We start from the raw sequence: 18,599 nt of genomic DNA, 5'->3' as shown, positions 1-18,599 counted from the left end.
TTCCTGTGACTGTGGAAATTTCCATACATACAAGTTTGCATAGGACTCTACTCAATGGCTGAATAATTCATCCTCTCCTCCTGGCTGGGCTTGGAATTCGCACAGCGGCGTAGCTTGGCATGAAGCACAGTGGAGGTGGATGGCTGCCTGAACCTCCATCCTGTTTTCTCCACTGTCACTGGTGATAGGGAGCACAAAAATGGAAGTCCTCTTCTCAGTGTAGTATTAACAGCAATGCAAAGGTAGTGGGAGAGGGTGTGAAATGAAGCATTAGAGGGGAAACTATGTATTGTATGCACCATCACCTTCTATAACACAGAAGTGCCTCTATAGGCAGTTTCTTAGAAGATACTAGCTGTGAGCTAGTACGAGTTAAGGAAATGCACGTTAGAGTAAATACAAATTGTTTGCAACAGAGACTGAGCAGCAGTCGCTGTGCAGTCATTCAGACTAACAGCTGCTTGAATTGATGGAAAAGGTGTAAAGAATGGAGAGGCCAACTTTGTAGTGCTGCTCTATCCCTGCATTTGTCACTGAAAAATATAGCAGGTTTAGAAAATGGTATCTCTGAAAAAAAATTACTTTCCTTCCCTGATATTGTACTCTACTGCTCAAGCAAGTATGCAGGCTGTTATTTAGCATAGTATTGGAGAGTATAATTATAAAAAGTGTACGACTGGATACAACATGATTCTGGCAAGTATAGCTTTTAAAGCATTAGAAAACATTAGGGTAACTGTAGGTGGGTTTGATACCTGCTATCTGTGGATGAGTAAATAATAGGACTTAAAGCTAGTTCCTCATTTCCCGTTATGTAAAAAAAAAAAAAAAAAAGTTCACTTTTAGAAATGTAACTAAACTACAGTGAGTGTTGCTGTTTTCAGATGGGACTCTCATTTCACTACCTTGGTACAACTACCTCTTAATTTCAGTAAGTAACAGATATTATTTGAGGATGTAAACAAGAAAGTACTTCTGGGGCCAACCTTAGGGACAGCTCCTGGCATCTACCACCTACTTATGCATATATTACAGAAGGCCAATCCATAGCTCAGAGCTTCACTTTGCAAAACGCCACCATACATCAATTTTTTCTTAATCAAGATAGACTTTTCCATTTTGTAAATGTGGCTGTGGATCTCCCCAAGAGACACATTGCCACAGCCATTATGACATCCTGAAATGGCTGACATCTGGCTTTGAAGGCAAAATCTGTAAGCAAAGAGAAAGCAACCTACAGAAAAATCTGTCACTAACCCTGTGCGTCCTTCACTTTCTCTGGGATGTCTGCTTTGAATTTGAACAGTCAGAAAAGCGTGTGGTGTTGTCAAGAGTTTGTAATGCTTTTGCAGCAGCATTTTAATTAGTTGGTTTTGTATTTTTATGAATATAGAAAATTAAGCATTCAAGTAATTAGTGAATAGCTATTGCAGTGAGGCAGCTGGTGCCAGGAAAGAACAAAAGATACTTCTATCTTGCTATAAATTCCTTTTCACATCTTTCCAGGAAGCAAAAACTGGAGGGCAAACAGGATGGGCTACTAAACAGAAATACAAAGTTGTGCATATAGACAAGATCTAAACCCGCCTCTTTCCCACCCGCTTAAAATAAAACACTAGACATCTGTCACTGCACTGAGTTTCAGTTTAATCCAGTTAAAAACTAATCTATACAAAGTCCAGAGTGGGGCTTTTTTTTTTTTCCCTACATATATTGCACTGGAGGATATGAATTTGTACAACATTGACCAAATCTTACCCCTTCATCCTCCTACCAAAACCCCAGCCAAGTACAAAACCAAATCTCTGCATCTTTGTCTTGGAACTGGTGTCTGTATGAAGTTACATTCAGTTTTCTTGTCATCACCTCCTAAACAAAAAGCAGAGTACAGGTGAAAGCACTGGTGCCCATGATATTCCAGTCCCTTATTTATCTGTGATTATAGCTTTCTACTTCCTCACTTAGCTATAAGCTTAGTTTAATTTTTTTTTCAACTTTAAAAAGCTCCTGAGAAATCAGTACCATGGCAGAAACATGCTTTTAGTGGCTAATACTTTTAGTCTCTTTTATGGAAGAGAGAACCCAATTAAAAGAAGACATCAGCATCGAAAACAACACACACATTAAAAAACAACAAATCTGCTAAACATTTCATGTGTAAGCATGACTTCAGCATGTTGCATAACCTCTAAGGCAGATGTTCCTCACAGTGAGATAACTCTTACTTAAACCACACTTCAGAACTGATCCACAAAAATAAGTTTGGTGACTATTACACTCAGATGGAGACCTCTTTTAGCCTGGGCCTGAAGAACGATAGCCTTCCTCTACAGAGGAGGATGAGATGGACAGTATTGGGTGAACGCAGTCTGTTGATAAACCAGACCCAACAGGTCATCTTTTGAAAGAACATCCACTCAGTCCTCGTTATCTTTGTGGACACGTGACAGGTACCCATGCATATGAGATTTTTGAATTGGGTGGACAAGCATGAAGTTCTAATTTGGGCTCTCATCTCAAAAACATTTAGGCAACAAACTTAAGATGTGTTCAGTAGGAATTCAATAACTTAAGCATTATGAGGACTGAGGCTCTGACTTCCACACAATTTAGGGCAAATAATTGTCAGTTTGACTAAACCTTGTTTATGAGAAATAAATCCGATCACCAATTCTAAGGTTTAAAAAAACCACCTGTTTCCACTTCTAAAAGAAGAACAGAAAATCTGTTGTATGTTGCTAAACTCAAGCCTACTAATTAAATTAACACTGATAAGAACAACATTTAGGTATCAGATAGCAATTGAAGGAAATATGTGCACCATTTTATGCTGAACGCACTTCAGTGCCTAGCTGAAATGCAAAATGAGGAGCTTTTGCTAATGCTAACTCATGATGAAATGACAAGTGAAATCTCTGGCTTCTCACAAGCGGCTTCCTCAGTCACCGACACTCACTACACTGTGGTGAGCAGAAGCTGAGCTCAGCACCCAAGTTACAACAGTTCTTTACAAAACTCTGGATGTTTCAAAGTAAATGGAATAAGGGGACATAATGCCCATCTCCAACAGCAGGGAGAGTCAGAATCTTAGCATCAAATTGGAAGCAGTTGCACTGAAACTGAAGCTTGAGCATTACATTACAAAGCATGTCATTACATATAATGACATTTGTTAGGAGGCAGATGTAGCCTGAAGGAATGATTTGTATGGTAGAAATGCCTTCACACCAAAGGTTTCAGTCCTTGATTCTCTACAAACATCTGGGGCTGTATCATTTGTCCTCTGTAAACCTTCATGTGGGATGGGGAGAACACAAAAAAAAATTCCCCTCACCTTTTCCACGACATTTAAATAATTCCCTCTTTGTTTCCCTCCTTGCTCTGTTATCCATTATCAGGCTACAACCCCAAAGCCAGGGCTGTGCACTGAGAAACGCTATTAGTCTGGATGTAGCTCTAACTATGTCTGGACCTCTCAGCAAACAGATGAAGTTGCTGAAAGGTATTTTAGTCTCCTGACAAAGACATAATCAAACTGACGTTAGAATTGCATGGAAATGACAAACAGTGGAGACATTGGTTTGGGAAACTAAATTAAAATGTTAATGACTTGCATAGAGAACAACAAAAAAAAAAAGGTAAAAGAAGTCCAATTGTTTGAGTGGTATAAATGAAGGAAATGTGACATGACAGCTAACAAGACGAAACAGATAAGGAAACCTAATCTGTTCTGGCAGTGAGTTCTATTATATTGTGTGGAGAACAAGAATATGCTCAGGCCTGATGAAAGAAGCCTTAAACATGGAAGGAATGTGCCTAGCTTCTATCAATCAAAGTTCTTCAGAGTGAGAAACTTCCCAAATGTCAATACAAAATGTTAGTAATTGCTTCCTGTCTAATTTGAGTTTGCCTAAAATATTCAAGTCTTATTCTGAAAGGAACATCTTTCTATAACAGAGGCTTGCCTCTGTTTCTTTGCTCAAAACCCAAATGATCTCCCTTAATGACACTGTCAGCAGTTAGCCACAGAACAGGAAGGAAATGCAAAGGATGCTTGCCAAGGTGTGTGTGTGTGTATCAGTTCAAAGCCAGCGTTATACAATCAGAACAATCCATGTTTAAAAAAAAAACAAAACACCACAAAACCCCAAGCAAACAAAAAAACCCAAACAGGGTTTACACTTTAGGATACTTTCAGTCTGAAATGAATAACAAGCAAGGACAATTACACAACTTTTCAACATTATAGTAAAACCCACAGGAAAATCAACTTATTCTTTTAAAATCTTGGCTTACAATATTAGGGACCTATCCTGGTTCAATACCAAAATAATACAATCAATAGCACCCCTGTTTCAGGACACTTCATAAACTTACACCATCTGCTGAAAGACTAATAAGAGTTAATAGTGAGACTCTTTAAGTCAAAGATTCATGTCTGAGAAGAGCTTTCTGAAGCACATGGTGCATTTTGAAAAATCTGGTATAATCATAGGAGGTAGGATAATCTGCACAGAAAAAGACAATGAGTCTTGTTCTGTTTTGCACAATATTTCCATCAACATAAAAAGCTTACTTAATAACATGCAAAATTTTGAGATCAGCTGGCACCTGATGAAGGAAACAGGGACAAAAGTACTGTCCCAAGAGCCAGGTGAATGTTCAACTGCTATACAGAATTAATCTCAACAAGGAGGACGGTTCAGATCAATACACCAGAAGTACAGTATTCCTTTTCAAGGCTTACAGTGAAATTCTTAGGCTTCTGTAAACATTAAAAATATTCACTGCTCCACGTAATTCTTTGCTGTGTTTAGATTTTAGAAAGTGCAAATTTTCTGTGATTAAGGATTAGAAGTTTGATTTTTATTTGGTCTCAAAGAAGAAAGGGTTTGGTAGTGCTGGAAATGGTAGGCCTTTATCTATGGTCTTCATTTCCCCATTTTTGCTTCTCAGCATTTCCAGAAAGAGTTTCTACATAAAACTAGACCTAATGACATTCAGGCCAGTTCCCTGCTTCCTCTCTGAGAAGATTCCAATTCATGCCTAAACACAGAATGGCAGACATCTCCTCCCTTTTTGTAAGAGAAGAGTTCAACAGCTCAGTCCCCTGGCCATAAAAATCTTTAGTATTAAGTTTCCTCAACCCCCTCCTCCATTATAGCCTCTAAATGATCCCCTTGTTCTGTTTCTCGCTGATGCACTGGAGACAAAATTAGTTTAATTTATGATTCAGATCTGATTGATACTTCATCTCTAACCTTGCCAATGATTTTACAATCTGGGGAAGAAAGTATAGAGTTCATGTTTCACTCTGATTTCCTGCCCCCCACCCCCCAAATAATAAAGATGCTATAAAGTTGAGGCACAAGTGGTTAAGGGTGAACTTGATCAGTTCTAGCAGCTGGTTCTTGGACATGTCCTGGTGGTAAAGGCTGATCACCTCCCGCAGGATGTTTCGGTGCATCTCCAACTTTGTGTTCCCCGGCTGTAAAAGAAGAATAAAATCATTTGTAACTTCTCAATTAAATTGGCCCCCAACATTGAAAGTATCTACAGGAAACTTTCTAGCGTAGGGACAATCAAACAAAACCTTCTGGTTTTTGGTTTGTAAGTGGAATCAAGAATTTTGTATGTGACTAACAATGAAATCGGATTGGGATTACCCAACAGACTGCATTATTATAATATTCAGTGTTTCCTCTTGGATTACTAGTTGTTTCTGTTTTCTGTGAAATATTTTTACTTCTGTAACACATTGGTTCTTTGGAGATTGTTCTTTTTGAAATATATTACGTGTTTATGAAACCTTTAATCCCAATATGGGAAGCTTGGGAGAAAAAAAAAATTAGCATCTTGCTCCTGTATTTTACTCCTCACTGTGTCAACAATAATTACAACATTCTCTCTTTGCCTACCTTTGAATAATACTGTTTCATAGTTTGCTGAAGATTTCAGAACTTGCAGCTGCATTTTTGTGACTTTTTTTTTCTTAGATGGCCCTTAGTAGCTCCAGTAGCCTACAGATTAGAAATATTGTCTACTTGAACCTCCTTAACTCACTGAATGAGTAGCGACTATTTTTGGCTAATATAATGAATTCTTATGACACCTGATTAAATGACTTTGCAGAAAGTTTTTACATAAAATATGTGTTAAGAACAGTATCTGCTACAATATTGACAGTATCAAAAGATGTATCATTAGTCCAACTCCCAGGGCATCTGCTATTACACAGGATGTTCTTACTGAAGGTGAGGGGAAGTGAGGCACTCAGAACTAAGGATCATAAAATGAAATTACCCAAAGGCAGTATTGAAGCAAATGAAAGACAAAATTAAATTGGTACTGAAATCTCATTATTTCTCTTCACAGAACTGAGTGGCTTAGGAATAGAATTTCAGGGTACTCAACAAAGTAAGCTGTAATCACTGAATATAGCATTTAAGGTTTGAAATCCCACTGTTGGCCTTGCAGGAACAGTTTAGAGCTTCCAGTATTCAAAAGGCTGCCCGGATATAGTCTGAAGCCTTATGTTTGAGATGAATGTCAAGAAGTTCTTGAGCCCTACTGATAATGTTAGCATATGAACATGGAAGCCAATAAAGCCATATTAGTTTCAACCTTTCTAGACGGGGAGAAAAAGCTAAGTTAGGATGTATTAAAACACAAAAAAACCATGGACAGTGTGTTATGGATAAGAAGTGCTAATGTATACCTGACCATTTTGTTGCCACCAATGAGCAAATGCAATGATTTATTATGACAATATCTTCTTCTGAGGGTGTTGAAGCAGTTGGTCACTCATACTGTCTAGAACTAACTTGTCATGTCATTTTGTGCCCAACTGCAGTAAATTGGCCGCTGAAGATGGACTTGTTGAAAGCATTTAAATGCTTTCATCTGTTCTGCAGTCTGAGACTGGTAATGCAGCCATAGAACATCAGACAGACCTGGTAATTTGTATGTCCCTATTCTTCTCTGGATGCTCAGGAATCCTAGATATACTAGATCTCAATATTTTTGGTCTGATAGGTACAACACAATCTTTCTCTGTCCATTTGATGCCTTGAGTTAGAGCTCTGTTTTTTTACTATGGACTTAAAAGCACTGAGATTTCAGGAATACTTTAGAAGAGTTCCATACTTCCCTCTTAAAGACAGTTTAGTGAACGTCTCTACAGAGATCATTAAAACCACATTATATTAACAATTTCAACAGAAAATGCAGTTTTAATGACTTTTACATTGGAGATCTTATTTTAAAGTTTGTGTATCTACACAGAAAGACACATACGGGGTTGAAATTTCAGTTCTCCAGCTGGTCCAGCAGGAGGATTTCCTTGCTGTAGTTTCTTTTGTTCCATCTGTTTTACAACCTGGTGAAAAATAAAACACAACAGTTGAAAAACTTAAATCTGTCAGCTTTCTCTGATATGACATAAATGAATACACTTAAAACAAATTTTGCAGTCATTATGTAAAATCTTTGTTAATGGGTATACTACTGAGTTGAGATGCTTGCATTGTTTGCTATAATCGTGAATACTAGATTATGTTTTGCTGTGGTACCATTGGTTTAGAATTCAGCTGGGAGTCATATGAGAAATCAAGGTAAAGAATGCTCCAGAGTTGAGGATTGTCATGAGCTGTTACACATATAAGGATACAGAAAAGGCAAAAAAAAATTCTGTTCTCAAAAGTGTACCTGCTGAAGCTCTTGTTTCTGAGCCTGAAGCTGGTCATGCTGCCTCTGTAGCTCTTCCTTCTGCTTCTGAAGATCTTCTGCCTTCTTTCTAAGTTCATCTTCCTGCTGAGAAATATGACTTTCAAATTCCTTCAGCTCTTCCTCAGTGAAGAGCTGCTGTTGATCTAGTGTCTGCAAGAAAATACATACGAATGTGACTACTTAGCCAGGAATGCATATATATTTTTATTATCTTCCCACTGAAATTATTATTAGCTGAATTGTACAGTTCACTAAACATCACTCAATTTTCATCAAAATACCAGACATGACACTGTAAAAAGTTAGTACACTCACTGTAAGAAACAGCAAAATAGCTGTTTCTCAGCTATTTTCTGAGCAAAATTCTACTACAGATGTAGAGGGATGAGAAAAAATTCCTATTCCTTCCAGCTGAGCTCTTATCTTCCCTTTAAAGTGATTCATAAACAAAATGTCCATTTTCTGTTTGAAAAGCATGTGGGAAAAACTCTTCTAGAATCCACCGGGTGGCGCAAGACCTTTTCTGTTTGCGTGTGCCCCATAAAGATTACAGCTGCATTACATTAGTCTGCTACATTTTGTACTTTACATTTAGTTAAGGCGCTTAACCACACACATACCAAAACGGCACTGAAAAAAAGCAAAGGTCAGAGACATGCCATTTGGTTTCCTGGTTGGAGTGATGGTAATAGTACCATATGTTGCACTTGGAACATATTTTCATTACCTCCCAGCTATCTGGCTCCAAAAATTCTTTTTTCTCTGTAGCTCGCAGGAACTCTTCCAAAGTCACTAGCCGGTCCTTGTTGATATCAACCTATTTGAAGCAAAAAATTAAACTCAACCTAAAGGACAGGTTTTGGTGGAGCTAATGTTTTAATTTCATCATGCAAATATCTTCAAATATAACCATTTTATTTTTAAACTGTCCCATTCTCAAGGGAGTGCCTGCAACATCTTCTGAAAACTTCTCTCACAAGCTTACAAAGCTTAACAAAAATGGAAATAAAAAGTAAATCCTCACATTTTACTTCAAAATTCATTGGCTTTATTGGAAACATTATTTGTGGTCACAGCCCCAACACTAGTAGTGGCATGCATGAGAAAATGTTCATTTTGAAAGCGGCATTTTGAGAAAAATGTTTTGTAGCTTTCTGGTAATAATTTTGTAACTGTGAGTCAGAGTAATCTCCGCTGTTGGATGGGGAGGTTTTGAAACATCAAAAAAACCCCAACTAAATTGTGTCAGAATCCTTTAAGGGGAAAGGAGGAAATGCTTCCCTTTATGACTAATAGAAGACCAGTCTTGCTCCGTTCCTCAAACTTAAGGAGTATAGTTGAATACAGAAAAGATACGAGTGAAAAACACGGTAGTTCAAAACATCCTCTTCCCTTTCCTCTGTCTCCTGAACTGAAAACCTACCAGAACCAGTAGAGCTATTCACTGTCATAGGGGATACCTTGAGCTCTGAGCCCTCCTCTGAAGAGACAAAGGTGAGGTATGTGAAGGAAAACATTGCTCTACTGCCTCTTCTCACACCTAAATCTTACCAATTTGCCAAATGCAAAACCACATTTAGTGTCTTCCCTGTTTGACACAAAACTCACATGGAATTTCTATTGAATCTCAGTATCTGCAAAAGATGGACGTGACAGCACAATTCCTTCTCTGAACTTCTTAAATAAAAACTAGTCAGCAGGCATTTACATCAGAACATGGGAACAGGGCTTGAGAATTGTAACTTTATGTGAATCCCAGCACAAAGAGCATTCAGTGTGACAGGTGTAGTTGGACAATCCTTTCTGCTGTACTTGGACAACACTTCCTGTCAGGAGGACTGTATTTCTTGAACACAGAAAGAAATCAGCAGCTCTACTGAACATCAGTCCCCACCTCATTCATTACGTGTTCTCTCATTCTTAGCCTTTCTTCTTCCATTTCAACCATGTCATCCTCTTCATTTTTGGGATCATAAACTTTTTCTAGCTGAAATTCAGAATTAGCAAATGTTAGTTTGGAGAAAGGGCTGCTTTCAAATGACAGCATATTTGGAACAGTAGCGCAAGATGTTGCTAAAAACATGAGTTCACCATTTTTTCAATAGAGTGAGCACGTGTGTGTGTAATTCTCCTCTTTTAGCATAGTATTTAAGCAACAAGTGAGCCTTTCATTGCTAAGAATGAAGTTTTCAGTTAATTCATGTGGTCTGTTATAATTCAGTGCTGTGGACGTTACAGTAAAATTGACCTCGGCAGACACAGTCTGATCCTACACTTGATTCAAAGCAGGCAGAGTTTCCACGTGGTTTCTGGAACAGGACAGAGTAGCTTTTTTACCAGAGCATGCAGCTAACCCTGTAAGCATTCAGGATATCACAAGACAAACTGAGTGCTTAATTTAATGGTCCACTGCTCTTCTTGCACAATGTCTTTCTGGTGAGTTCATGCTTATTTGCTTTTACTTAGTTTTCTCAGTCATTTAGCTTTGCTTGCTTAGCCATAGGTAATCTTAAGGCCCCAGATTATTTGTTTTTAAACTACAAAACTGCAAAATGGTGGGACATATCTGTCAAAAAAGACTGCCATATATCTTCATTGTATTAGAGGGGATTATGGCAAAGTATTGTTAGAAGTCTGTATTTGCAAATTTAATTTCTTCAAAAATTTACAGTAGTTTGAATTTATAAGCTTCTCTATATACTGTTTAGTGCATGTGCTCCCCGACTCATGAAACCTAGAAAAAATTGTAAGACTAGATATTGACAGCCATAGTACTGGATCTTTGAGTGGAAGGTTTAGGGTTTTTTTCTGCTATACCAAAACAGAACCTACTGCAAAAATGAAGACCAAGGCCTTTTGTTTATTCATTGATTCTGCAATTCCCATTCCTGTAGAATTTCCAAACATTGCTGTCATTACCCCTCTGGGAGGCAAAGAAGTACTAATATTTGCATTTTCACAGCCAACAAGCCAAAGCTTAAAGAAACTAAAAGCCTGTCTACTTTATCAGATATACATGTCCTCCAAACTAGCTAGATAGAAAACACATGAAATTTCTGTAGCCGCTTCCACAATGTACTGTCTTCGAGCCAATTCACACGAGCGTGACCCTTTTTCTCTCAACAAGTCTTATGACTTGTTGATTAGCACTGAATGAGCACAGCTACCCAGCTTTAGAACCTCTACCAGGCTGCATCTAGCTAGAGCAGGAGTGCAGCTCTCTGCAGTGCAACTTACACAGGTATAGCTATCCTGCAGATTAATTAAAAAATCTCAAGCAAGCCTGTGGCAGAGAAATGCATGAACACTAGATCTCTGGTGTCTGAGTCCTATGCTTCAACTACTTTATCTTCCCTGCTGATAAGTTTTTATACTTTTGTAGAAACATTAAGGATACACAAAACTTGGCATGAATACTCTAATTTTTAGTCCAAAGCCCCAATATATCTTTGAAAAAATACAGACAGCCCTGTAACCATTTAGTGAAACCAGTTAAGTTTCTGAACTTTTTTTTTTTTTTACCTCTTTAGTAAATAGGGCTTCCAATTCTTGCTCATCCAGGAAACCATCATTATTGACATCTACAAAAAGAAGTGTTGAAAATACAAGTTGAGTAAGTACAGAAAGTAATACATGTAATAGTTCTCTGTGAGTTAAGTAAGTATCAGCATCCACATCTTGTGTGGATTAAAAACATCATTTAACAAGAAGCTGGTTACATGAGTTGTTTTTTCTGTTTAGGTTTTTATCAGGCATTGGCTGAACTGTATTGCCATTTTTGGCTGGTTGGTTAGACAAGTCTGGAACAATCTCCCTACTTCTTAGCAAACTGAAAAAGGTCACAAAAGGATTGCACAGACTGCAATTGCCAAAAAATATTGCTGAGAACAAGTTGCCCCAATTTAACAACTAGATTTGCAAATAGATTCAGGAGCAATAAAAATCTGTAGAAAAACTTTGTTAACCAACAGTATGACTCTCCAAAAAACCTAAAGAATTATGTGAAAATCTATATAAATATGCAGCGCTTGAGAAGAGATCACTGTAAAATGACTTTTCATGACAAATTAAAAGAGAATACTTGATAACTAACAATCCATCTTTTATCCTACATTCTACTCTGAATATTGTTAGACTACCTCTGAAATTGAAAGACAACGTCTACTTCAAATGAGCATTATTATGCAATCTTTTTGTTTAATTGCTTCAAAGTTTTTCATATACTAAGCTCTAAGGCAAAGGGTTATTTTGGCTATTTCTGTTTTGGTAAGATTTGCATAAAAAAGCTACCAAAAATTTTCAGAAAATTGTCGTTCAAGATCTCTTTCTAGAGAGAATAAATAAGGTTAATAATTATAATCCATTTTTATATATTTTGTAAACCAAGATAAAAGTTCAGACTCAAGCTAGAACACTTCAGTTAAATTGTCATCTTTGGGATTAGTCAAATTCTATGTACTGTTCAAGCCTTCACAGCCCAGTGCCAGGCAGGATCTGCTTAAGGGTACTTTATTATGAAGCATTTAACAACGTCAAAATATAAGGTTATACATTTATATAATCCCTTTTAAAGCAAAATGCCCATTTTGATGCATCCTCATCTCTGCTCCTATTTTATTGTTTCTAGCTGCACACTACTCAGAAATATAGAGGCAGGATTGGGGGGCAATTTGGTTTTTGTTTTATTAAGGAAATCTTGCAACTTCTGAAGAGGCTTGGCACTTCTATGACCATTCCAAAGATAAGGTGTGTCTGCCACTTATCTGCAGAGATGATGAGAAAGCAGGTTTTCCCACGGACACCTCTGAGGATTTATTCCTAGTACGTAGTGTGTAAGCAAAGTTATAGATGTGGACAGCCCTCTAAGTATCCATACTTCCCTGAGGAATCACTACTAGTTATTTGCTGTATGATTTTACGAGCAGTTAAACAAAACTCTGTTTCCAACTTTTAAACCACATTTAAAACTTTGCAGTAAACTTACAAACAATAACATAAATATTTTGTCCTCTTAACTCTTCAGATTCATCCAAATTACTTGAGGTATAAGTCTTCATCCTAGCATAAGACAAACTTGCCCTCAGCAGAAGGTAACAAAGTCACTTCACTTGTTCATTAAATTAAACTAAACCTCTTACCGTGTAATTTGAAAAATGTTTTGGGGTCAAATTCATTCGGATCTAGTCCATCTGCTTCTTCCCACACCTCTTTCAGTTGATCTTTGCTTCCCTATAGATTGGTTACAAAGAAAAACTATTCAAAATATGATTAAGTGTAAATTTTCTGCATTACCTTTGCATTATGGTTTCTCTGAAAGGCTTTATTTTCTCATTAGTCATGTTGCAAATGGAATCAATGGAATTTTCTTTAATTCTCTTTTGTTCAGGTCTAATACTTTCATTAGACAGAAAGGCCCAGGCAAAGAGGGGGTGTCAAGGAAATGCATATTCTGTGGAAAGGAACGCCTGTAATCATCAGTCATTGCCACACAGACTCATCTAGAAATAACAGCTAAAGGAAGTTAAATTAGTTTGCCTTTTCTAGAGCAAATGGTACTGTGATGCAGTTCCTTGCAGGCCAGGCATACCATGAAGGCATCCCTACAGTTCTGAATACCATTCTGGCTTCTTCCTCATGAGTTTTATCTTCTTTGTAAATAGTAATTCTGCCAGCAAATGTCATACTTGTATAGAAAAAATGGGGGTATATATAGTGGGTTTTGTAATGCTCTCTGCATTGTTCCCACACTCTGCTCCCATGTCAACGAGAAGAGGCAAATGCTGAGAATAAGAAGATACACCCTTCTCTTTATTAGCTTTTTCTCTCTGGAAAGGAAAGCTTCCACCCAATCATGTAAGAAGAGACTGTGGCCTTACAGGATGGTGAACTTTAGGGTGATCACCATGTTTTTTCTTCATCTCCTCAAATTTGGATTCTTCTCGCTGCCTCTTTTCTTCATCCAGTGTTTTTAAATACTCTCTCCTCTCATGTTCCTTCATCATCTCATATTTCTTAAACTCCTCATGGCGGGTTTTATCATAGTTTTCCAGATCACTTGTAGCCTAAAAATATAGATATATGTAGATATATGATTATGCCACACAATTATGTTAACACATATGACATTAAAAACACTGTATTGTTCAGATCTGTGGCCAAGGCTGGCCATATTGCCATTCTCCTTTTAAACATGAGGTAGACTAGTTGGGGGTTTCCTTTCACGTGACAGTGATGCAAAAACATCTCTCCTCACTTTGTTATTTTCACAGAAGTTTATTTGCAAGGGTTCAACTGCTAGACAATTTTTGCAACTACACAATACTGTAAGAAGTCATCAAGGTGTCGTTTCTCATCAATTAATAATAAATTAACTCAAGTTAAGTAAGTCCCATACGAATTAAGTGCAGCTTCAAATAGTACCATTAACCTGCTTGATTATTTCAGAATAAGAACTTTTGTAGATTAGCCTACCTTTTAATGAAAAAAGTGCCTTCATTAATAATGGGAGTTAGTCTGCAGTAGTTTAATACAGATTAAATCAAAAACCACAATTATATTGAGAGAAAGGGTGTGAGGGGAGAATTTCTGACAAGGACCTGTATAGAGTTTAAAGATGTATCATTTTCAGACAGCTCAAGGTATTAAAGGATGTTTTGGTAGTGCTTTTCAAAGTAACATGTTTATACCTGATATAGCCGCTCCATTATTTACCTTTCAGTTTTCAGATTCACTGTACCTTTTCAAAAACAATTCCAAAGCAACAATCCCCTAAAATGCCCATTACACTCTGTCAATATCTCAGCTGAGAACTGAGAAATTAGAAGACAGAAAAAACCCAAACATGTACTAAGAGAAAGAACTGCGCCATTGAGGATATGCTTCTCCTAGCCAACCAGAATTTTCCCAGAAGTGATGCTCAGAAATGGCAAGAAACCTTATAATATCTCTATAAAAAATAATTTTACAGAAAATTGAGATAAAATTTTCCAAGGGTAAAAAAAAAAATCCACAAAAATTACAGAAAGCTTGAAATATACCTTATCTTTCAATTTATTTTGAAAATATAAAAACTGTCAAATACTCATGTCAGACATGCAGTGTTCTCTAAAGCATATCTGAGATTAAAATCTTTTTCTCCTTGGGAAGTGTATTTTTTCCAGCAGTTGAAAAAAGCCATGCCATGCTTAGCTTAACTGCATCCCCTTAATAAACAAGCACTGAACACCCCCCCACACCTGTGATTGATACTGAATCTCCTAAATAGACACTGAATGCCCTGCCCAGCATATGCAATTTCTAACATTGATAGCTTAAGTTCTACTCTGCTGTAGTTTTGCAGCTTGATCTATATATAACAGATCCCAAAATTCAAGTGGCTAGTTTAGGGATAATTATTTATGTCATTCTGTGAGACACCTAAATCATTTAGAAATAGAAATCAGAAAATACACTTGGGAAAAATGTGCCCCTGTCAAAACCGTATTTAATTTAAAGGCTCCTGGAAAGGCATATTTTATTCCTGAAGTTGTACTGGCACATGAATGCAAGTCCTGTTAAGATGCCACCCCAAAATTTATGGGCTCTTTAGCATAATGCACACTGACAACAGTTTTCAAGTGTGCGATGGAGACTACTGACTTTTCTCTGAAAATGAAAACTGCATGTTGTCTATAAAAAAGTGGTGTATATATAAAAGTATTTGCCTTTACCAGTGAAAAATGCATAAAAATTAATATAAAAAAAAAACCACAGTAGTTTATATCTAGCACTCACTGCTTTGATCAACATATCTAAGTCTTTAGGTTCGAACGTGTCAGGATTCTGATGGTTCAGGTGCTCAAACTGTTTAAGGAGAGCCTGATGATCTATGCCAGTGTCTGAAAGAACAAGGTACAAAGGTAAAACATTAAAATAAGTTTGAAGTCAAGCAAGATCAGGAAGTTAAAACTTTCATATGGGAGCTCCCTGAGGACTGGATAATTTTTTCACTGTTGGAGGAAACTATAGCAACACTTCTAAAGTCGCTTCTCCTGAAGATCGCCAAACTTGATAGCAATTTGCACTAGATTCCTTCTGATGTGTCAGTGTTGCATTGCATGCAATAATTCAACATGCACAAATTAAGGCTTGTGTTTCAGCATGGGAAAGTACAATCAATTTCAGCTTCACAAACTAAGAAAAACATTTTATTCTCTTTTATATAAATGAGATAGTTGAAGTTATGTGCAGTATCAAAGCTAACGATTTGCATATTTTTCCTGAACTGGGAGAAGTCTGACTCTTCTACTGCCCTCAACATTTTGCAAATGACTTATGTCTGGCCAAAGATGTATGTGCAATATGGTGTAAAATCATATCAAATCAGATAAGCAGATATTAATATTTCATTTGTGCAAAATGAGAAGTGCAAGACAGTGGAGTCAGGTCCTGTGTCTAAAAGCTGCAAACATTTCTCTCTTCCTTATGACAGGAATGATACCCAACAATATCAATACACAATGCACTAACAACAAAACATATTTCTACAAAAGGCTTTTCTAGCTGTTACCATGGTTTCTGACTGCTAATAATAATGCTATCTTAAGCAGTATACACTTTGATATGTATAATAGTTTCGACAACCTTTTACTAGATGGCTTAGCAAAGAATATTTTAGTTGTTTAAAAAAACTGGAAAACACCATTTTGAACATGTTATTCTTTGGCAAACTATCTGTCTTTGTTACACTCAATGCTGTGTTTGTATTATCACAAAACAGCAAACACTGGCTGGGGCAGATTTCAACCATCATTCCTCCCTGGTGAGATCACAATTTCTGTTGAAATATATGTGCCTTAGACTATTTTTGAAACATTTTTAGAAGTGTAATAATAGTCTTTAAAAAAAAAAAACAACAAAACCCAACACCAACCAACCAACCAAAACAGCCCCCAAACTCATTTTCCTCCATTTCTTACACTTATGGGAAAAGACTCATTCTATTTGACAGTATTTACTTGCCACATTATTGTATTATCTGAGACCCAACCCCCAACATTCTTCTGTTCTGTACTGATCAGTCTAGTAAGATCTTGGTGAAAATGTTTAAAAACACATCTGGATCAGGGCTGAATGTATGTAGAATATAATCTCAAATTTATTATTTTTTTTTTTTTTAAAAACCTGATCCATCTGAGAGGGAAGAAAACAGGGGGTTTTGTGTCTTTTTTTTTCTTTTTTTAGATCAGGTAGAAGACATTAAGTGGTGTTATAGGGAAAAGATTAACAGAATAAATAAAAGGAAATCAAACAGCTCTGCCTGCTGTTACTCTAGAATGCTCTTTTGTACATGTTCCAAGAGGTTGCCTAGGTGTACAGATGCAGCTGTATTTTATAGATAATCTGGCCATACTTGTTGTATGTGATGTGAAGTACTCACTGGCAGGGCTGATTATAAACTGTACAAAATGTTTTCCCACTCCTGATGTTTTCATGTCTTAGCAATCATCTGAATATTTTGAACTGGAATAATCTGTTCTTGTTCTTTCCCAAATGGAAGATCTCACATTTATACTTTAAAAGATCAGATCTGTTGGGGGGAATTATTTTTCTAAAGCACGCTCTGTTAGTTACTCTTGATTTATGAAAGTAGAGAGGGCTAGAAGTAATCAGTCCATTAAATTACTAAAAAATTACAAAATACACAAAATTACTATGTACACAATCAGGTACTATTAGCTGCTGTCAACTAGTTCACTGTGAGTGTCACCATGATGTCACTGGACTGCTTGCCTGCAATAGGAGCATGAGACAGGGCTCTTGGCAGCTAAAGAGCCGCCTGAGGAAGATGAACATGGGGTCTGGCAGGTATGTGAGGCAACGCACTGACTCCTGAGGAGGGGCTACCGCTGCTCTGCACTGCTGAGCTACCAGTAGACTGTACTCTCTGGACGAGAACTTTCATTAAAAGAAAGCAAAGGTCATAAAGGTGATCTGATGCCCTCAGCTGACTCTATATAATTATTCATTAATTATACTATGATAGTACCTATAGACTTCATTGGAAAGGTACTACACTGTAAATATCTTTTTTCCCAAATTAATCTGATGCTTTCCTGACCGTAGTAACATCCCCAAACACATATTTGCACATGCATACTTCTTCAGTCTACTTGCCACCTCTAAATTCGCCTTAGCCTAGAAGACAGTTCCTTATTCTTGGAGTATTTTAAATTGATACATTACCTATTCAATTCAGTAGGATCCATCCCCATAACTTGCAAAGATTTTTAATAATGGAATAATCTGCATAGGCACATTAAGCCCTTTTTATTAGAGCTTCTGTGTGAAAAACAGCATTTCAGAAACAAGATAATGCAGTCCATTATTAGGACTTAATTGTTTATGAGCAACTAATTCTCTTCAAAAAGAAACCACTAATAAGAAATTTACAGAATTAGTTCTAAATGTAAAAAATCTTCAGTAATAAGAAATAAAAAGGGATAGCACCATTTCCCACACAAACATACAGCAATCAGAATCATTAGAAACCTGTATACTTTATTCATTAGAAGAAATTGCCTGAGTTTGTACGATTTCATTAGCAATTAAGAAAACGCTACGGAGAATTTTTTTCACTCCAAATGTTCTTCTTTACTCAGGAGCTTAAAACTGCCCCAAAAATAAGAAAAATAATCTTCTAAATTGAAATGTTCAATATTTGTTATAAATCTGTACAATAACTCTAACTCGTGGAAAGGGGGCTTAAAAACAAAAAAAGGAAAACTTTTGTGTTGACTGTAAAAAAAAAAATCATTTTCTACCCTGTAAAGACATGAAATGCTATGTCATGTTGTATTCTTAAACATAGTTTTACTATGTTACTAGTTCTC

At 36.8% G+C, this 18,599-nt stretch overlaps 1 protein-coding gene across 3 annotated transcripts in view; it reads right to left on the bottom strand.

Annotated features, from left to right (window-relative positions):
* Positions 1-1,711: 1,711 nt before the first annotated feature.
* NUCB2 (nucleobindin 2) overlaps positions 1,712-18,599 on the bottom strand; it is a 34,552-nt gene continuing 17,664 nt past the window's right edge. For all 3 annotated transcript variants that reach the window (XM_010563836.1, XM_010563837.1, XM_010563835.1), the window contains exons 5-13: positions 15,502-15,605; positions 13,605-13,790; positions 12,867-12,957; positions 11,251-11,309; positions 9,623-9,715; positions 8,456-8,545; positions 7,708-7,878; positions 7,297-7,378; positions 1,712-5,488 (exon numbers count right to left, since the gene is read on the bottom strand). In XM_010563836.1, the coding sequence (XP_010562138.1) occupies positions 5,376-5,488; positions 7,297-7,378; positions 7,708-7,878; positions 8,456-8,545; positions 9,623-9,715; positions 11,251-11,309; positions 12,867-12,957; positions 13,605-13,790; positions 15,502-15,605 (989 nt within the window). In that variant the 3' untranslated portion in view covers positions 1,712-5,375. The remainder of the gene's footprint in view (positions 5,489-7,296; positions 7,379-7,707; positions 7,879-8,455; positions 8,546-9,622; positions 9,716-11,250; positions 11,310-12,866; positions 12,958-13,604; positions 13,791-15,501; positions 15,606-18,599) is intronic.

This window comes from Haliaeetus leucocephalus, unplaced genomic scaffold (genome assembly GCF_000737465.1).
Source record: "Haliaeetus leucocephalus isolate CR32 unplaced genomic scaffold, Haliaeetus_leucocephalus-4.0 Scaffold173, whole genome shotgun sequence".
In the NCBI taxonomy this organism is placed as follows: Eukaryota; Metazoa; Chordata; class Aves; order Accipitriformes; family Accipitridae; genus Haliaeetus; species Haliaeetus leucocephalus.
Note: the sequence above shows the minus strand (reverse complement) of the source record. Positions and strands in the feature narration are given on the sequence as shown.